The 22,197-nt window shown below is 39.1% G+C and overlaps 1 protein-coding gene across 5 annotated transcripts in view; it reads right to left on the reverse strand.

The window, feature by feature from the left end:
• SYT1 (synaptotagmin 1) overlaps positions 1 to 22,197 on the reverse strand; it is a 521,895-nt gene that overhangs the window by 124,118 nt on the left and 375,580 nt on the right. For 3 of the 5 annotated variants that reach the window (XM_084957784.1, XM_084957783.1, XM_084957782.1), the window contains 3 exons: positions 15,400 to 15,522; positions 11,724 to 11,891; positions 7,262 to 7,429 (listed from right to left, as the gene is read on the reverse strand). In XM_084957784.1, coding sequence (XP_084813910.1) covers positions 7,262 to 7,429; positions 11,724 to 11,891; positions 15,400 to 15,522 — 459 coding nt within the window. The remainder of the gene's footprint in view (positions 1 to 7,261; positions 7,430 to 11,723; positions 11,892 to 15,399; positions 15,523 to 22,197) is intronic. The other 2 variants (XM_084957786.1, XM_084957785.1) reach the window with 1 other exon arrangement.

Here is a 22,197-nt window from a genome sequence, read left to right on the forward strand (position 1 = left end):
CAGCGCTCATGAGTGAATAATAACATGTTTGTGTTAATGAGTACCTTCGAATCTGAGGGCTTCGTTTCCTGGGTAGGAATTCATGCTGACTACTGATGAAATATTATGAAGAAACAAAAATACCATAGCGATTTACTGCCTTTTTTTTTCTTTTGCTGTGTTACATTTGCAATGTATTATAATATTTGAGAGGGAAAATATATAAGTAGATCTTAATCAGTTGAATATTGTCAAAGAAAATTGACTAAGTGTTAAGATTCCAAAATAAGCAAGCCAAAGCTGAGGCAAAGTAATTTGTATCAGTTCTGCCTTTTTTTTCTCATTTAAATTGAGATTATAGGTACACTTGGAGGCTGAATAGACTGAGGAAGACAGTTGAAAGACAATGGTTTGGTGAAATAGAGTGTACGTTTCAGACTGATGTTCGAATTTTAGCTGCAGCATCGGTTATGTGAACTTGGACAAAATACTTAGACTTTCCTGGGCTTCAGGGTTGCTTTTCCTCTCATTGTGTAAAAGAGGTTTAATAGGTCATTTTAAAGACTATTATGAGAACTGTTTTTGTTGTCACACAGTGGATTCTTCGTGAATGGTAACTTTTATTTTTTGTGCCTGTAGCTTAGGTGAGGAAGTTAAGGTAAGCTGTAATAAGATGAATTTTGGACAGTAGGGAGCTGGGCTGGGAATATGGACCTTTGCACAGTGACAGCTGTGAAGGAGTGGGTGATGCAGTAGGTCCAGGTATGACAACAGGGGACAATGGAAGGTCAGCACAGGGTTTGAAATGCCCAGGGTTTCTCCCTCCACTTAACTCGTAAGAGTCTTAATTTATGTTAATCTTCTAGGGAATTCATAATAAAACAGATAAAATGTGCCAACGAAACATCACTTGTATCTGGTTCTACAAGGACTGAGTCATCAGCTGCTGTAGTCCCTGACCTTTGACACAGCTTGAAAGGAGTTGGGGGTGGAGAGCAGGAATGAGGCGCTTTGTGCTCTGGGAAAACTGGCAGAACAGGCCTTCTGGTAGTTTGTTTTCGGGAGAAAAAATTTTTTTTTTTTTCTTTCTGATTAGGGCCACACCTGCAGCGTATGGATGTTCCCAGGCTAGGGGTAGAATCAGAGCTGCAGCTGCGAGCTTACACCACAGCAATGTGGGATCTGAGCAGTACCTGTGACCTATGCCGCAGCTTGCTGGATCCTTAACCCCCTGAGCGAGGCCAGGGATCGAACCTGTGTCCCCATGGATACTAGTCAGATTCTTAACCTGCTGAGCCACAAGGGGGACTACAGGAGAAAATCTTATGAACCCAATTCTTGGATCTTCCCATACTTAAAGCACTGAACTATTAACTAAGATATCTGTTTCTCCTGGCTAGCAGGGACCTTCTATAGAGACGTGTGTTTGATTGCAAAATCACATGTATACTAACCTCCATCCTTATGTCCCCCGGACAGTTGCTCAGAGCTCTCTGAGAGGATGTCTTTGGGGTATAATCACCAGTAAGTCCCAAAATAAAACGGAAACTCACTGATCTCAGGTGGTTTTTATTTTAGTCAGCAAATGATAGCAAGTTTTCATTTAGAATCTCTGAAGTGAGGTTTTGGCTTCATCCATCTGTGCCTACAAAGTCTTTTTAACTATAAAGGCAATCAAATTATAGTCCTACCCACTAGAGGATATTTCAGATTATCTGCTCTTCCCTATAATGTTTTTCGAAATCATACCATGAAGCAGACAATATTTATTATGCATAGCAATACAGTTATAATTGATGATTGAAATTCTGACCAAAACCTCATGCAAGTAAACCATAGCTATGGACAAAGACTTATAAAAAAAATCAGATGCAGCCCTACTTTGATGTTCATTTAAAGGGAAATTATTATGTTGCAAGCACCACAAAATGGACACATAGATATGAAGCATACTAAAATACATCACAGTCTTATAATATTATTGAATTATTTTATAATACATCTATTATAAATATGACCAGGAACAAATATTCTAGATTCAGTAAACTTATATTTTTGTTTATGTTCTTGTAGTTTTCCTTGGACTTGATTCTTTCCCATTTCCCTCTGGGTAAATTTCCATGCTGCCAGCAGAGGCTTAAATCAGAGCTTTAACTTAATCTTAACTTTTATTTAAAGTTAAATTAAGCTGAGCCACAAGCTCTCTGTGCAGCAAGGAAACAGGATAAAAAGGTTAGAGAGAGGAAAGAGATACCAAATAAGCCTTTACCACCCCACCCCCCAAAGTCAGCAAGAGAAACTCATCATTTTCATGACCATCAACAAAACAATGATTTTGCTAAGCGTCTATACTGCCTCCTTTTTTATATAAAAGGACTGAAAAGACAAGAGTCCTAAACCGTTTTCATTGTTTGGCGCTCAGATAGTCTGTTGACAGGTTGTCAGAATACTTTAGATTTATTTGTCAAAGCAGAACACAGTTGCTACAGTGTGCACTTTAAAATGGGAATTTTGAAATATCTTTCATGGTGTAATCAACACCTCTGTCCCATTCATTCATTCAAAGTACTTTTGTATAACTACTGTGTGCTGGTCTCTGTAATCAAACTGGGTTTCACAGTTGGGAACAGTAGCTAGGGTTGCTTACGGTCCAGTGGGGAAGATACACAATGAACAAGGAAACAGATATAAAGAAGTGTTCCTCCCGCAATGCTATGCATCAAAATGGGTGTCTTTGCTGCACTTACTGAAAGTGACAGATTGTAAGGGGCAAGGAAGGTGCTTACTGGCCTCCATCTTTGAAGTTCCCTCAGTGAACCTTTTATAAGGATTTCCACTCAGGGCATCGATTTGTTGTGCAGAGATTCTTAGAGGGCCTGAGTCACTGTCTGACCACTGAGTGTACTTAAGAGCAGCGTCAGTTCTTTCATGATCCTTGGACAAAGGAGATGACACAGGAATAATGACTTTAACCCATTCTAAAGAATCACGTTACTGATCAGAAGCTACAACAACTTTTGTTTTTGGATTGAATATGTATTCTCCAAATGCTTCTGTGAAGTAAATGTTTTTCTAATTAGGCTTAAAATGTGAAATTTTCTTGCAAAATTGATTTTCTATTAAGGCACTAAAGTAGTTTCTCTTCCCTTCTGCTTGGGTGCTAATTAAATTATGTCCCAACTTGTTTTAATTCAGCAATCATTTTTTTCCCCATTTGTAGTGGATTCCAGAATCTCATTTAAAAATCATTCTTTAATGAATTCTGCACAAAGTAGAGGTGACGGACATTCTCTAATGGAGAGAAAATAGCAGTGGTCAAGTCATGAGACAGACTCCTTAAAAAAAGGAGTTCAGTTGTATTCCACTCACTCTATCTTAATCTGTTTTTAGAGATGAGAAGTAGCCGTAGAAGGCATAGGGATGAAAAGTTAGGAAAAAAGCTGAAATGAAAAGGGTCTAAAGGCTTTGAAGATACACTTGATGCTGGAGTGCAGGGCTGAGACAATTTCTGCAATGGCCATAAATAAATTTTACTAAAGAAAATAGAGCTATTGATACTAACATTTGAAGTAATGAAGTGAAAATATTAAATGAGTGTGTTTTTCAGAAACTCTGAAGGGAGGCTTCAGGTTTGACTTATGGGTAGCATAAATAAATATTTCTTGAATGATTAAAATGAGAAAAGTCTCAAGAATTCACCAGGCAGCCTGAGGCAATACATATGAGACGCCTTTTGCAAAAGGAAGAACTGTCTATACTGATGACAAAGGGTGATTTTGAGGCCTTAACCTGAAAAAGGGGAAAATTAAGAAAACGGTTTTATGTGTAACCTCTTGAAACTCAAAGGATTTCTGTTTCAAAGAAACAAAGGGAAGAGAAAGGTTTAGCTGCCTTGAGAGGTCGGATTGCATCTTTACCTGCTGGGGAGGTGGGAGGAGAGCCGGTGATCAGCCACATACAAAAAGGCAAGTGAACCTGAACTAGGAAGTGGCTCAGACTGTGTTAGAGGAACGCCATCAAGTCAGAAGGAAAGCCTCCACGGAGAGATGTTTCTCCAGGGGCTAGCATCTAACAGTGGGTTTTATGCCAGTTGGGGCTCTTCTGGCATAATTTCTCTCTTCAACACCCCCTGTGTTTCAAACTTGTGCTTAGTGACTTTCAGATAAGGCTGCTTTCCATCCCCCCCCCAATTGCTTGCATATTTAATTGATCACTAAAATAACACATAACTCTTTAACTTACATAATTAACATAATTCTTCAACTTACATAATTGCTTGGTCATCTTATGACTTTTATGTTTTAAATTTTAAACAACAAAGCCCTACTCCATGTTATCAAAAAGCCAGGGATGGGCCCTCGTGGGTTGGATTGAACCTGTTTAAATCCAAGTCTCTCCATGTAAGACCACTGTGATTTACCAACTCGGTTTCTAGATTTCACACTTCTCTCTTCAATGCCTTTTCCTCAGCTTCTTTGGTATCTTTCACTCATCATGACATTAAAAACAAGATTTAACACTTCAGAGGAAAGGAAAACAAAAATCATAAAATTGCTCATGTAAAATGGACAAAAATTGTTTAAAACCACGAGAACTGAAGTCAGTCTGACTTGACCTTACGCATACAACTAATTTTCTCCGGTTAATGAACAGTAAGATGAAAGGAGAGCACATGCCAGTGAAAATAAGTAATTCCTTAGACATAAAATATAATTGGAATAATTTCATTTATCATGGGAAAATTTATACCTGAATCTAATCATCCAGAGATACCTGGTAAGCTAGACATCTATTTTATAAGGTCTCCTAAATCATGGTAAAAGGAAAGTCATCTGAAAACCAAAAATTACTACCAAGTAGATATCAAAGAGGAAAGGCTCCAGAGTTTAAAAATGCTGTTATGGAATTATTTCCCATTAAAAACCTCCAGAGACATTCAAAAAGTACAACGGTGGTGAGAAAAAGAACAGAGAAATAGATGAAGGGGAAGATGAGCAGAACAACTAGGAGATGCCAGCAGGAGAAAGAGCACAGACGTGACTGGTCGGGAAGAAAGAACGCGAGAGCTCGGGTTATGGAACACGCCACACAGCAAGCTCAACCCTGGGCACTTTATCCTATTTAGTTGGTAAGGTAAGATAATGTCAGACCATTTTCTAGATAAAAACAAATGAATTTCAGCGAGCTCGTCCAAGGTCTCTGAGCTGGTAAATGGATAGTAGGATCGACACTCAGGAGTATATGAACTGGAAAGCAAGCCTTTTTCCAGGAACCAGTCTAGCTGGCAGTAGCAAGGCAAAGACTAGAGTGTGGGAGGACAATGAGGCGGCACTAAAATCCATGAACGCAGGACAGGGTCTATCTTCCTCGTTTTTTTTTTTTTTTTAATACCTGGCATAGTTCCAGGAATGCAGGAATATAGCACAAATCTTTTGAATAAACTGGATGACAAAAAAAATCTTCCGAAGAAGAGACATGGAGGAAGAACATAGTAGAAGAAAGAGAGAGAGCAGGCGAGTGAGAATAGAAGTCTAATTCTGCTTGGGCCGTCCACATAAACTTGTAGATTCAAGAGTCATACTTGCAGCTTAGTGTCAATTCTCAACTGCTGCCCACATTCAAAGCATTTTTGAAAGAAGAAAATTGCTTGATGGCTTACACTTCCCACCACAGGCAAAAATATTCGCCAACTTTTTAGAACCCCAGTAGGGTGCCAGCTTGGAATTGTATACTGGTTGATGGCAACCAGGTGGAGTGGGAGCCATGCACTCCAGACAGGTGGGCTTGTGAAGCACAGGTGGGTCCTAACTGGATGCTCAACCAAGGAGCCAATTAATGACACCTAATAGTTAATAAATACTTGTTATGGTCCCACTTTACCTCCCCCCCCACAAGGAATTCACACAAAGTCAAATACATCAATAAAATATAAAAATTCACTGGAACAAATTATTTTGTTAAATGATTAAAAAACATTGCGATCAAATGATAAATGTTTTCCATACAGATGCTGGATTTTAATATAGATTGGTCGACTCATTGGGAAGAACTACTTATGAAAGTTCTTAAAAACTCAATTATGATCCTTGGGTGGTTCTAGCCACAGTGGGGCTACGTATATTTTAATATCTAAGAAGTTTAGTCTCATTTTGACTAAACTATTTGGTTAAGTTCTGCATAGTTCCTTCCAAAGAAAAAGCAAAGCTTTAACTCAGATAATTGTGACTCGTTTTGTACGACCGAGTAATACTTTCAGAACACCAATAAAATTTGATATCAGCATAGTAATAAACCTGTTCTAAAAATCTCTTAGTAGCAATGGTCACAGAAGACCTTAGGATGAAAGGATTTCTAGGTGACGGTCTTCAGAGTTTGTCTGAAGGCTTGGGTCAGTCTCTAATTTCCCTGGTGGCCCCAGAGTGACCACAGCTTACAGAATCCTAGGGTCCAGGGATTCTAAATGACGCAGGCTGTTGGCAATCCCTTCGGTAATTATAAACCCGTGTCAGGACTAAAATAATGGCAGGAAAAGAAGTTGTTTGAGGAATTCAGAGAAGCTAGGAGTTGTTTGCTTTATTGGTGTTGGTCTACAGAGACATTCACACAGAAAAACGCTAGTGTCAGGCCAGCATAGCATAATCAAGTAGATTTGATTATTATGTAGCTTAAATGCACTGAGGATATTGAACTTCCCTTTTTTAAATCACAGAAAATTCCTGGGTTAAACTATTAAAACTGGGGAAGGACAATGTGCAGAATACTATAAAGATGTGTCATTTAAAAAATGGATTTAATATCAGCCTTTGTGAATTTTATTTGATATTTCACCCATTGTGCTCTTATATCTTTAGCAGAAACAAAGAACTGTCTGTGATATGCAGAAATAAGCAAGGAAAAAGTACCCCTTCATGGCTATTTAGTAGCTACATAACCTAAGTAGAAAACATAAAATCTTGGTGGAAACTTACAAAGAATAAGGTCACTTTCAACTCTTTTGTTAAAGAAGCAGAGACTGTGTGTGTGTGTGTGTGTGTGTGTGTGTTTCAGTCTCTGGGGACTTATCTACAGACCTGCTCACATCTCTCTCTTTTCTTTCCAGTAAGACTCAGAAGACCTGTATCCGTTTGAACGAGGTTATGCAATCCCTTGACCCTTTTTGGCCAGCTGTCAGCAGCTGGAGGCCCACGTTACCCTTTGTAAAAAGCATCTCTCAATAGGTTATTAGCACGCAGCAACTAGCAAGCACAGCTTGTCACATTAGCAATGCTCCTGTTTTTCTTACCTCTTCCTTCTCGGCACTTTGTAGATCACGCCATTCCTCAGTTACGTGACCAAAATCCACTGTGTTCATGGGGACTTTAAATTCCCCAATGATGTCGTGCTTGGAGAAACGGTCAAAATCATACACGGCCATCACCAGAGTTTTGCCACCCAGTTCCGAGTACGGCACCTAAGTGAGAAGCCATGAGGATAAAACATCTGGTCACAAATATGCTTAAAACACATTGCTTGTTCGTAGTGTTTAGTTTTATTATTTACGTGGGATAAACAGAACAGGGAGATAATTGTGCCTTTTTTTTTCTTTTCTTCTGTCTATACTTTTTTTTTTTTCTTTTGCTTTTTAGGGCTGCATGTGTGGCATAGGGAAGTTCCCAGGCTAGGGGTCGAATTGGAGCTATAGCTGCCAGCCTTCATTGCAGCAACGCCAGATCCAAGCTGCGTCTGCGACTTACACCACAGCTCATGGCAACAGTGGCTCCTTAACCTACTGAGTGAGGCCAGGGATCGAACCTGTGTCCTCATGAATACTAGTCAGGTTGGCTGGTTTCCGCTGAGCCACAGTGGGAACTCCACCTGCCCCCCCCCACCCTTTTTTGTCTTAAATTGAATCACTTGGCTAATGGCTTGAGGCTTAAATTACTTGAGAGAAAATGGGGACTTAGTAGAGTGATTTATCACTTTATCCCAAGGTTCTAGAAGCTCTTAGTATTAATAACAATATCTCCTACTATTAGTCATGCTAGGAAGACTCTAAGATTAATGCAAGGAAAAAACAAGCCAATTGTACTTGACTATATAAATAAGTTTTCCATGTAGAATATTCTGTTACAGTTATAATAAGTTATGTCATCGGGGTGCAACTTTCTCCGGGGTAGATAATTTATTTCAAAAGTTGTGCTAACTCTTTGAAGCCATTTGGCTGCCACACTTTAATGGAACAGTATTTCTGCAAAGGCATGCTCGGAGTCTGCAAGGATTGGAAGGAAATCTACCTGCTCCTTAAAATAATTTACTGATTGACAAAGGCTGACTAGAAAATTGATGTTTTGAATATCAGAGATGCATTATAATGTAGAGCGTGAAGTTCTTTCTTAGATGTGACACTCTTTAGGATGAGAGGTGGCAAAAGGCCGAAAACTAATGAATTCTCCAGCTGTTCAAACATATCTGCGACAGATGCTAGGGGTTGGGATGTTTATTAGTGACATTTTTAATATTCAGGGAAAGCAGAGCAATCCAAGTAAGCTACACTTCAGTAACTGGGTAGAAATGCCCAATTAAGAAATTGTGTAGATTTGTACTGATGGTTTGATCAATTTTCAGACACTTGCTATTATTTTATCAGTGTCAACAGGTGTCTTATGCTCCAGCAAACATTTCTTAATTAATTCCCTATATTAAGAAGGAAAGAAGGAAGAATATTTGACTGTATATATACACGAAACTTTGGTTTTTCCAAAGAGATTTTATTTTCTCCCTGTTGGGAATCTGATGAAAAGACAGTAAGAAAACATGAGGCGCAATGCATTTTCCATGTTAGAAGGGAAAATTAACTCAAAGAGCTCCATTTGGAAAGGAGAAATAAGTTTTATCTTCTTTCTTTCCTTTTTCTGCATTTTTTTTTTTATGGCCACACAGGCGGTCACATTGGCTAGAGGTCCATTCAGAGCTGGAGCTGCTGGTCTACACCACAGCTTGTGGCAACATTGGATCCTTGAGACACTGAGCAAGGCTGAGGATCAAACCCTCGTCCTCATAGGTACTTGGGTTTGTTACCACGGAGCCACAACAGGAACGCCCCATCTTATTTCTGTAATCTATTTTTTGGTGATTGTACCGAAATGATAGCAGTCAAAAAACCTGAGCTCAGGGTCAGGCAGGCCTGAGCCTGGGTTTCCCCGTTTTCCAGCTGAAGGTCCTGGGCCAAGGAGATAAACCTCAGCTTTTTCATCCCTCGAACAGGGAGAATAATAGCGCCTACTTCACAGGGGCTGGTGGGGGCTGAAGGAGTACGTGTAAAGCATCTAGCACAGTGCTGGCGCACAGTAGGCACTTAATAAATGTTTATTGTTTGAATGATGAGTCGTTCTTTCACGTGGACATTGTTTTGGAGAAAGGAAGAAGCATTTAGTTTGGGACATGTTAAGTTCACGTCGAGTGAATTTAAAGTCAGTGTGAAAGCCAAGCCTCTTTAAATGCCACCTTGCTTCCATTTCTGTATCATGTAGCCTGTTGGCATTTAAGATGTATAATCTACAAGGCCTACTGGAGAGATGACTAGTTCTCTAGAAATAGTGGCATATTTCTTAAATCTATCCTAATATTATGGGTTGAGCAAACTTCCTGAAATAAAGTGGAACCTGATAAGATTTTATAAGAAATTTCAAAACCTCAATGAGTACGCTTCTTGCTATCACAGAAATTGCTAGAAATTATTGGCAATATATTTAGTTAGAAATAACATGCATATAACGCAAAAAACAAAGCCTCCCAATATTTTGAATAATCTAAGACTGCTGACTAAATTGTGGTTAGAAGCTGCTGATCTACATTGAAATGAATAATAGTCGTATAGAAAGATGGTGATTATCTTTTGCAATACATATATATTTCTGGTGTATTTTCATTGTACATTCTGTGGCATACTGACACTGCGATTAGCGTTTTATAAGCTGAGTAGTTCCAGAGGTTTTTACTGATTAGTAAATTAACGATCTGAGTTTGGAAATGTGGGGATTTTAAATAGGATTGGCGCTAACACATGAGGGATTTTTTGGTCTGAAAAAATTAAATTTTAGATTGAATAGACAGACAGTGGTCTTTTACAAAACCGGAAACAAGGTTCATGAAAATGACCCGTGCCCTGTTTGCATCCGTTTATTTCATACCAGCATGTCTGCTAACCCGAGGGGTGTGCAATCCTGAGGCTGACTGGTGGGCAGGCGATTGTTAGTCGCCTGCAGGCATCACAGGCATGCATCGTTTTAAGTAATGCATTAAAAAAAAATCACACGTTAAAGCTATCTACCCAAAGATTGCTTCTATACATGGCTTCAGGATGAGAACTACGGAACTTGCATATGCAGAGCTGCTTGAGGCCTGCCAGGCACATTTTCTTGAGTTTTCATACAACCAGAATCCCTCTTGATTATTGCTTATCTACTGAGGCGTCTCAGCAAGACGAATAGCAGGGATAAGCTGGGAGGAAAGGAAAAATGCTAGAGATGGAGAAAAACCACAGGTTCCTATTTTATCAAAAGGTTGAGGAGAATGTTTTCGACTGCTGAAATTGCGCTCGTACACAGAGAATTTTCCAAGAGAATAACATCTATTTGCCTCATTTAAATAATGTCAGATAGTTTATTCTGGGGTTGTGATTTATTTTCAGGAACATGGAAATCTGGAAAAAGCTTATCATTCTTTGGGGTTTATTTTATTTTTTAAATTTAATTTTACTGTTGTGTAGTTGACTTAAAATGTTGTCAGTTTCAGATATACGGCAAAGTGAATCAGTTATACGTATAAATACAGTGATTCTTTTTTCCCATGTAGGTTACTACAAACCGTCAAACAGATTTTCTTGTGCTGTGCTGTAGGTTCTCATTAATCATCCGTTTTACACAGTCGTGTGTATGTGTTACCCGCACCTCCCATTTCTTCCCTCCTCCCCGTGATTTCACCTATGGTAACCAGAAGATGCGTTTTGAAATCTGTAAGTTTGCTTCTGTTTTTCTTTTTTTCTTTCTGCCTTTTTTAGGGCTGCACCTGCAGCATATGGAACTTCCCAGCCTAGGGGTTAAATTGGAACTACAGCTGCTGGCCTGTGCCACAGCCACAGAAACTTGGGATTCGAGCTGCGTCTGTGGCCTACACCACGGCTCATGGTAAAGCGGGATCCTTGAGCCACTGAGTGAGGCCGGGGATCAACCTGCATCCTCTTTGATACTAGTCGGGTTTGCTTCCATTGTGCCACAACAGGAACTCCTCTTTCTGTTTTTTAAATAAGTTCTTTTGTATCATTTTTTTAAAAAATTAGATTCTGCCCATAAGAGATATCATATGATATTTTCCTCTGATTTAACGTCACTCAGTGTGATAATCTCTAGGGCAATCCATGTTGCTGAAAATAGCATTATTTATTACTTGGCTTTATTTTAGATGGGGAAACAATCAGATCTAAAGGAACACTTGAAGCTGAACTCACTTTTTAGGTAGGAATGATATCCTAGTTCTACTCCAGTCCACACTCTATTCTGAAACAGCTGAGCTGAATCCTATTTGGCCCATATCTAAATGCAATACAGAAGCCTCCCTGTACTGAGGATAAGAACTTGGCATATTCCGAATAGTGTCCTTCGAGTCGCTGAACAGCTGGTCCCACGCACATCTCTGTGCATGTCAGAATGCCATCAGGCTAGTTATCGAAACCAACAGAGGAAAAGTTCATTAGTATGAACAAATACCTTGAAAGTGAACTGCTCATTGAAGACAGGGTTAAGGGTCTTTCGGTGGACTTTTGTCTCAAATTTCTTCTTTTTATCAGGCAGCAGAAACACTTTGACATAGGGGTCAGACGTGCCCCCCATGTCTAGGGCGGGCAGCTCGGCAGCCTGGATGATTCCCACAAGCAGCTGAAACGAGAGGCAAACACCAGCGTTGGTGGACGTATTGGAAAAGATTGATTTGTTCATGAAGCTGCATATCGTGATGTCTCCCTTTTCTTCTTTGATTTTAACAAACTTTTATTCTCTTAGGAATCTGAATACAAAAGGCAAATGAAGTGAGCTCCAAAGACGTCAGAAACCCAATTATGACAGATGTAGGCTCTAGGAAGCCTGGTTTTAAACACAAAAGAGGCTTTTAAAAGGTTGCTGATTACAGTTAAATACGGAATTCATATTTGCCAAAGGGCTGCAATCAAATAACTTTGCAGTTGCTAAAAGCTCTTGTGCATTATTTCTCTTTCCAGGGCATGATTTGTAAGTGGAAATAAATTGTTAAACCATCACAAGACTGTAATTATAAAGCAGGAAATTTTTATTTTGGACCAAAGCCTCAGACTAGCTAGAAAGACATTTCTTAGAAATTGGGTAGCTTTTTGAGATAAAAATAAGATACTCAAGTTTCTATCATATTTGACCTTGTGTTCTGGCTACTTGTTTTAACATAGAGTAACATTATTATATATTAAACTTTGTGTTTAACTATAGGGTACAGGGTCAAAGAACTATAGCTTTAGCTTCATTCAAAGGAAGGGGAGATTATAATTAGAGTTTTTAATGCTAATTGACTAAGTTTCTGATTTTTCAAATACTGAAGATATCTCTGCATTTCTTCACATCTGTTTTTCTCAGTGATACATTCCTATTTCTTATTATGAATGCCAGTGTTGGCTGGCCCTGCTCATGTTTTTGCAAAGAAAACAGAAGGTGTGAGTGGACGATTCTGATGCCCTGCCATCAGACATTCTGTGTCAACAGGCTGGTTAGATCCATATGGGAAACAGAGGTGGACTCACTGAGGTATATGCTATTCACAAGGTAGATACCATTCAGTAAATGCAGTCACATCATGGCTTTTCATGTCAGGGTCTAAAATTTGGAGACTATGCCTTTGTAGCCAATAGGATGGGAAAGCAATTCACCTCCTTAAAAAAGTCCCATCCATTTTCTACAAAACGGGTCCCCTGTCTGCCTAAGTGTACTTTGGCTCATTGGTTCAGTTTTTAACCTCGACCAATACCCTTAAAGATGGCTGTTTCCATTTTAATGCTTCAGTTTCTGTTTATCGTACAGCAGTGGCAACAAGAGTGCTGGATTATAGGTACACGAAATGTAGACAGATGGTCCAAGAGTGTCGAAAGTAGACATCAGATTACAAAGACATGATGAGTAAAGCAATAAGTTTGTCACTTGGTTTGCTAAGCTGGTATTTGGAATTTACCTTTGGATAGCCATGTGAATGAGCAAGATTAGAGTCTCTCCTCACTTAGTACAATACTTTTCTTTGGGGGCAGGGAAAGTGATAGGGCCCAAACGCTTTCAAATTTGATCACTTATTATACTTGAAGGATTTGGGGGTATTTTGTTGATAAGAGGTGGAATTATTTCTTCCAAGCCCCTCTGACTTCCGCCTGTGAGCTAAGCATCATATTTCTCTCTAGCACAAAAGCTTCTTAGACTACTTTTAGGATGGTCTTTTGAGTGTTGGTAAGCAAATATATGTATTTGATTATAGCCTTATCTACAAAATTCCTCAGACGTTATCTTCCATGACTCACAGGAATCATTTTATAAATCAGATTAGCTGAGGGCATTTAGAAAAATAAATGCATACTATTAAAATGTTATCACGTAGAATATTCTAGATCCTCAGAATGAAATAACTTAAAAAATTTGTTGGCTAGAAAGGAAATAGTAAATGCATTTTATGCTATATTTGAATAAGAAACATTTAGTGCCATTTCCTCACAAATACTCTTTTAAAAAATGATACTTAAAGTACTCAAAGCCCATGGAGAATCTTAAAATTTATGACTACCCGGGATGAGATACCACTAGGTTTGTGCTGGAAAATATGCAAGTAGAACAAATTCACTGGAAAATGTTGAATACATGTGTCCAGGCAGGTTACATTTTGGGGTGAAGACATGTTATGTGTTAACATAAGTTGACTTTGCCGTGCCCTGAAAGATACAAATACAGGGAATTTTGCTCTCAGTCAACTCCTGATCCATTTTTTTGTGGACATGATAATAATGAGCTTAAACCTCTCTGTCACTGACTGGAAATGGTATACTTATAAATATATACAAATCCATACCTATAAGCCTGCATCTGTAACCAGTATGAAGCTTTCTAGAATGTACTATAAAGTAAGGAGCCAGGGCTGTGACGAAGCTCATGAAATACAAGTATTTGTTCTATGGCGTTGCATATCAATAGTTCTTTACAAGGAACCCTCTAGACACTTGAGAAAGAGAAGACGTTATTTGAGCCTTCAATTCCTAAATAAAGCCCAGAATTTTTGCAGTTGCTCAGAGCTCACAGTGTTATTGATGTCCAACATGAGTCACCAAAGCTGAGTGTTGGTGTTTGATTTATTTATTGTTTATTCCTCATCCAGCTGGACATAATTAACACATGGTGCCTGGAGTAGTAGCTGTGTGTACATCTATCAAGTTCTTGCCTGCCCCGAAAGATCGGCGAACTGATCACACTGGAGAGATTTAAAACAAACTGGAGAGATTTAAAGCTCTCCTGGTGGGAAAAGAACCATATCATAAAGATTCTTGAGTCTGGTTTCAGCTTGGCTAAATCTTACTTAACTTTGACCTTTCTTTAATAGTTCAGAAGGTCAAGGGACATTTTCATCAGAGTCATGAATCCTAGAAGGTCTTTTTAGGTAGAGAGATTTTTAACATTTGTCTTTGAGCTACCTCTGTAACAGGCAGTTAATAAAAGGTAGCTAATATTAGCATTCATCTAGGTGGCACTTCATGGCTTTTGGAGAAATGGAAGGAGGAATTCCTGTTTTGATAGAACCTTTAGTTCTTCGCCAGCTGCCTTGTCGGGCAGCCAAGCAAAGGCACGAAAAATTAAGTTGCAGGTCTGCCTACATTTCTGGAACTGTTGAAACCTATACCCAGCATCACATAAGGCATTCTTTCTGTTGAAATCCATGGAAAGCCAATTTTTCATCTTTGATTCTTTCTCAGAAGGTTAGATTTCGTTTCAGAACCTTGGCTTAAAGGGTGTTCTAACCCAAAGGCGTCTGCCCCTGTTTGGATCCAAATCCATGACTTCTCAGGAGGACCGCTAGGGCTCAGGGCGAGGGACCTGGGGCTGTGAGCTCTCAGTTTCAGACGGACTGCTTCAAGGCGATTTGTATTCTGCCGGCCTGCTGTCAGTGCCGTAAGGAGACGTAATCGGCGGAGTACTGTGCATTCTAATGACCAGAAGTTAAATTAGCAAGTAGGGGACCGCCTGTACCTAGAAATTATTTCATCAATAGCTCTGGTAATTACATTTTCCCCTCGTACCAAAGGGAATGTTTGAAAAAAATAGCTTCTTTCAATTTCTAGTTGGTAATTTCAGAAAACGCAATGGAATTACAAGCCATTCCCCCCCCACCCCCGACCTGGTTATTCTGGAAATCATAATCCAGTGAATATTGAAGTTTTCCCAGTTTCTCCTCTTCTTTGGGTTCTTCTTTTTCTTCCCCATCAGTCAATCCGGTTTCAGCATCATCATCCTTCAGGGCCTATGAGTAGGGAAACAGATTATATGTGAATTCAAGGGAATTTTCATTAAAACCCTAATTAAACTGGGTCTGTGGTTATACTTGCAAGCTGTTAGAAGCAAGCATTGAGATGCTGGAAATCTCTTCATTTGTCTGACACACATTCACATCTGCTGCTTACGTATTTTTTTTAAATTCCATTTGTGCACGGAATTTTATCCCCCAATCAGCAAGCAACATGGAAGCAATGGAAAAAGCCCCTCAGAATATTGCGAGCAAAATATGTGAAGTTGGTGCAAGGAAAATGTCAGCTCTGTGTTCTATTTGGCTCTGATAAAACTGCTTCTTTCCGAGGTATGATAAACATGCTGTTAACCAGGCCAGTTTTCACATTCATGTCGTTGAAAGAGATCTAAGCTAAGCATCATGTAAGACATCTTGGTACATGCAGTGGATTAAGTAACATGAAATGCATAGCCTTTTCTTGCCTTGTTTCCTATGAAAAAGACAGTCGAGGAAGTGATTCTCAGAAAACTGTAATTTCCTATGTTTTGCGTATACATTTATAATGGTTATGGAAAAAGAGGAAAAAAAACATGCCACCAGCAAATGCATGTTTAGGGAAAAATTGACCCCACTTCCAGTTTCAGTTTATTGTTTTATTTTTATAACAGCTCCACGGAAAGCTAGGCTGAATTAAATTGATTTCTGGGTCTATTTGATATCAAAAGGCAAAAGGAGTGACATTGGCAATTTTGTCAAACTGAAATTTATATAAAAATTAATTTTGCAAAACCATGGCACTGAACTTGCAGAACTCTGCTTGAACCAATGTTCTTTAGAACCTAGAAGTTGAAATACTAGAAAGCTCATTATTTCACAGATGCATTCAAATGTTCCTCTTTATTAAAAATAATATTATATAGTGTAATTTCCCAATAAGTGCAAAAATTTTGCTCAAAAATCAAAGGTTCGAAGGGTTATAAATACTAGAAATTTTATTTCCGGGGTGTACATTCTTATGGCTTTAAAGAATTATAAAAGATAACTAAAAATCTATAAGTAGTTATTATCCAAAATTAAAAACGATAAAATGTACCATTTTTCTGACCACTAGCGAGGTTGAAAAATTTAAACCTCTTTGTATGAACCGTTTGTATTTTTCCTTCTGGGACCTGCCTGTATATAACTTTGCTAATTTTGCTTGCCTCTTACTATCGTAGAGACTTTGTATTTTAGTGGTCTAAACCATTCTCTGGTTATATACTGCAAATATTCGCTCCGAGGTTTTGGCTATGGCATTTTCACTGCCTTGTGTGTACGTCTGACCGTGACTGCAGAATTTCACAAAACTGAAGATAAAACAATGGCAGGCTGCTTTATCTCTCTGACGGAGTAGAGGCATGTTAACTCTTGTCAGTGATCAAATTCAATGTGAGAATTCTTAACTCAAATGAAAGAGGTTTAACCAGGCTTCAGAGGCATCAGACTACAGCTCGACCCCCAACTTCTCCTCCCAGATTACATGGCCTTTTTTCTCTGCTCAAAGAAAGATTTTCTGTTCAGTGACTCATTTGCACAGAGACCCTCAGCGGGGATCCAAAACAGCGCCCTCTGTCTCTGCACTGACTAGACTTTCCAGTTTGGCTCTATCCATCTAACTCTAAATTGACTCTAAAAAACTAACTTGGTATCATCTTACCAGAACTCATAGGGCAGAAAGATCGTATTAACAGAGAACTGAGCTGTGGTTGGAGATGCCTCCCATTTTGTGCTTCTTGAAAAATTTCAGAAGGGTACAATGACTTTGGAAAATAGAAAATCATCGTTATTGTACCTTCGCAGGAACCTTTCCAAATCTAGGCAGCCATTTGCCATTTTTTTTTCTTTTTTCTTTTTAGAGCTGCACCTGTAGCCTATGAAAGTTCCCAGATTAGGGGTCAAATTGGAACTGCAGTTGCAGGCCTAGGCCACAGCCACAGCAATGCAGGATCCGAGCCGCATCTGTGACCTACACTGCAGCTTGTGGCCGTGCTGGATCCTTAACCCACTGAGTGAGGCCAGGGATGGAACCCGCTTCCTCGTGGATACTAGTTGGATTCTTAATCCATTGAGCCACAGTGGGAACTCCATGTGCCATTTAATTTGGAGTTGATATTTGAATGTTTCCTTGAATGGTAAAATGTTGATTTACTGATAGCCAAAGGCAGGAAACAACACACTTATTTAAACCCAGGGGTGTCAGTAACAAACGTGATAGTAAAGTGACAAGGAAAAACTACTGAGTCGAACTGGAGGACTTGAACATTTTCTTTGTTTTTTGCTTTTCTTTCTTTCTTTTTTGTTTTTTTGCTTTTTAGGACCATACCTGCAACATATGGAGGTTCCCAGGCTAGGGGTCTAATCAGAGCTACAGCTGCCGGCCTCCACCACAGCCACAGCAACATGGGATCTGAGCTGTGTCTGCAGTCTACACCACAGCTCACCGTAACGCTGGATCCTTCACCCACGGAGCAAGGCCAGGGATCGGACCTGCAATCTCAGGGTTCCTAGTCAGATTCATGTCTGCTGCGCCACAATAAGAACTCCCACATTGCCTTCTTAAAACCTCAGCTGTGTGTAAGTCTTTAATACTGTCTGAAAAGATGTGTTTAGAAAGTTGCAACGTAGATAATGTGTCTCTCCTAAGATTTTAGTTTTTTTTAAATAGCAAACTATTAAAATTTTTTTTGAGTATAGTTGACTTAGAATATTGTTAGTTTCACATGTACAGCCAAGTGAATCAGGTAGACATATGCATATATCCACTCTTTTTCAGATTCTTTCCCTGTATAGGTTATTGCAGAGTATTAGGTAGATTTCTCTGTGTTGTACAGTAGGTCCTTGTGACTTACTTCTTTTACATATAATAGTGTATATATTTGAATGCCAACTTCCTAATTTATCCCACCCTTGAACTTTTCCCCTTTGGGAACTCTAAGTTTGGTTTCCAAATCTTTGAGACTGTTGCTGTTTATGAATAAGAAAAAGAGCAAACTAAAGCATATTTTTGTCTGAAAGATGTGCGCATTACTCCCTCATTAAAATAAAAACTTTCATGGATTAAAATACTTTTTCAAAATCTCCTTCAGAACTGACAATTTACATATCATGTTTCAGCTCAGTGCAATCTGAAATAGCTGAGATATTAAATCTCCTTCTCCCTAAGTGGTTTTTTCCCCTAATAAAAGCTGCAGGACCATCTCTGCAATTATTCGGCATGAAATAGGGCTAAATTTTTGATAATTTCTCAGTGCCACTATTCATCATTGAAGTGATTAAGTCTATTCTTGTCCCAAAGGCTCAGCTTAAGCAAGACATTTTCTGTACCATTACGTTAAATTCAGGCCTATTAAATCAGTGGCTATTATAATATCTCAAGAGCAATAGTCCCTCCCCCAGCACCTTCCCCCACCCCAACCTAGGAACAAAATGCAGAGGAAAAGGCATGCAAGCCCAGCAGTTCTGAGAGTTTAATAAATTGCAGTAAAAAAGCTGTGTTGAGTACATCAGCCCTTGTTTAAAATTTCAATAATTTAGTGCACAGACTTCTAGCTTGATTCACTATTGAGAAGGTGCTCAGTTGTACTTGGAAAAACCATCAGAGGGAGTGTTTGTTTATTCGAGGTTAAACTGTTCAGTTACGGAATTGATAAGGTGTACTACCTTTGGGCAGTGCAGGTCACTGAATTCTCTTTCTGGGGCCACCCATTAAAATGTGAGCTTTCTAATACTGTTCTATTTAATTGGTTAGTAAGGTTTAAAATGAGAACGCTTTATCTTAAAAAGAAAAATCAATTTAGTTCAGCCTCTTGATGTGTGTCAGAATGGTACACCCTCAGCTGTGGAGCCCCCGCTGCCAGGCCGCTGAATGTATCTGAGCATTGACGAGGGGTGTCTAGATAGCAGAGGAGACCTACCGCAAGGGACAGTCCAGAACAGTCATGAGACACAACACAGATAAGGAGGACATAGAAGGAAGAAATAAAAATTTAAATATCCACACACATCAGTAACAGCCATGGAGAAATGACCTTTCCAGACCTCTGACTTTGCAAGGGGATACTGCCCCTCTGTGTATTTTTAGTGCTTTTATCTTTTAAAACATTAAAAAACCCTTAAATAAATATCCTTTGCTGAATAAATATACTGTCTATTCTTACCAATTTGTTGTCATTGAAGAATACTTAAGAATTCTTTCTTTTTTTGGCTTTTATCTTTTTAGGGCCACACCTGTGGCATAGGGAGGTTCCCAAGCTCGGGGTCTAACTGGAGCAACAGCTGCTGGCCTACACCAGAGCCACAGCAACGGCAGATCCTTAACCCACTGAGCTAGGCCAGGGATCAAACCCTCAACCCCATGGTTCTTAGTGAGATTCATTTCCACTGCTCCACGAGGAGAACTTGAAGAATTCTTTCTTGATTATAAAATCTTACCACAGAGACATAAGCGTCAAAACCATCGAGACATACAGCCAGGAACATTGAAATCTGAATTTCTGTGCTTTCTTACATGGAGTGAAATGGTAAAAACTCACTGATTTCCCTAGAGCCTATGCATCTTAAGAAACTGTATCTAAAATGCCTCTTATATGCGTCCAATTTCAGAACGAGAGAGGCAGAGACCATCTTTATTGCCTTCCTCATAGTCACATCGGCATTCTGTTTAAATGGCTTGAAAATATAATTAAGGGATAATTTTACTGGGCTGTTTTGAAGTTGGATGATCAGAGGATCACCGTGGGACGCAGCGTTTTAAAACGTGTCCGTTCTATTTTGCTTCCTTCTCCTTGCCCCTCATAAAATGAGAGAGATCTGGCACCTACTTTTGTCTCCTTAAAGAGTAGCACAAACTATTGTTCTATAGCTGTTTACCAATGGGGCCAGTCTTCACTTGTCCCAGTTATATTTTATTCTGGACGTTTAATTATTCCTAAGTTAAAATAAGACCTATAAGATCCAACATAGATAAAATGATCTCCTTAATATTAAAAACACCTTTTTAGGTTTTGGAAATCCTAAATGCTGTGTTGTTATAACAAATTGCTATAAACTACTGCCAACTTCGTAGCATTTTTCCCTGTTTGACTCTTTCTCTTCCCTTCCCACACAAAGGTATTCGTGATCAATGGAAAATTGACCACTGTCTACCCTCTCTATTTACTATTTTTGAGATCTTGGTCATTTATCCAGCTGATAACGGGTAATAAACACCACTGTGCTTTAAAGTACAGCCTTACGTCATACAGAACAAATTTCACGAAGAAAAATAAAATTACTCGTCCTAGGAAGAAATGCTGTAGGTAATCATGTAACAGTATTTAGTGCTTTTAATGGTTCCTTCTGGTATAAATGAAAACCACATTTGGATTTTATTGTGGTTATGGAAATGATCATCCATATATTTGCAATTTGTTTCACAGACATAGTTGAAATGCACCTACAAATTATTTGGTCCACACATGTCTGTCTAGGAGATTGTTTCTACACTTAATCTCCCACCCCTGTCGTGTACAGAGATCTGTATCAAGTCCCACTTGTTACAGAAAATGATGACATAAAGCAAGCCGTAATTTAAACCTTCGGTTCCCTGTAACAACCGAAAAGAAACAATCTGTACTGGACATCTATGGTTGAACATTGGCGACTGTTCTTTGGCTGTGATTAAAAATTCAGAGAAAAACATAACCCTTGTTGAGCTGAGCTCAGGACAAACCTCTGAGGGTGAGTATAAGCATTGCGTTCATCCTACAGCCCTGAAAGCAAGCAAAAGTGTAAGCGAAAAATGGGCCAGTGTGAAATTGCTGTCAGTAGGCATTACAGTGTCTTTGAGGGAAGCGTTTAAAATTCAAGCTGGGGAGAGGGATTAGTACCCTGAGTATGTGGATACCGATGCAAATGTACTAGAACTGCTTTCCTTAGCTAAACTGTTCTTAAGGAGATTTACATATTTAAAGGTTCAATTAATAGTAAGCCTACAATAACAGTTTATAAAACTGCCTATATCTATTGCTCTTAGGGACTAAATAGAACTTTTGAATTATTTGAAGGTAAACCTCGATCATTGAAAATGTTAGTTCTCTGAAAAATTTTTACATTTTTACATGAAATAACTGTTCTTTAGAGATATCCAAAATGAATACGATTTCAAAAAAGAAATGAAGAGGCATTTAATTATTAATAGTAGACTTCATTCTGAACCAGATCAGCCTGTGCATTTAGGCAAAACAGACACAGTATAAAGGACATCCAGACTGCTGCTTGGGGCTTGGGAAGAAAACCAGCCAGGTGGATTTCATAACCCACATCATGGTTCTAACTGTCCCTGAGTGAAGAAATAATAAGAGTTTTGCCTGGAAAGTCTACCCTGTTCTTTAGAACCCATTGGCATTTCTCTCTCTTCCCTTGCATAACTCATTATTTCTAAGCACTAATAATGGAGCTGGATGGTGGTTTAGGGATAGTACATTCCATCACATGTGAGAAACAGCTCTAAGTCTTATTCTTTAACAGTGATGAGTGATGGTGTTAAAAAAATGTCCTGCCCAGGAGGGAAAACGCTCAGACGCTCCCTACTTGGTTTCTCTAACTCGAGACACAGTGAAGACCAGCCGCACGGATGTAATAAACACACTCGGGCATCATTCCAATCGGCCG

Source organism: Sus scrofa, chromosome 5, assembly GCF_054392235.1.
Source record: "Sus scrofa isolate SSC_HxYL_T2T_F1_AM1 chromosome 5, Sscrofa_HxYL_maternal_Yorkshire_Landrace_v2.0, whole genome shotgun sequence".
In the NCBI taxonomy this organism is placed as follows: domain Eukaryota; kingdom Metazoa; phylum Chordata; class Mammalia; order Artiodactyla; family Suidae; genus Sus; species Sus scrofa.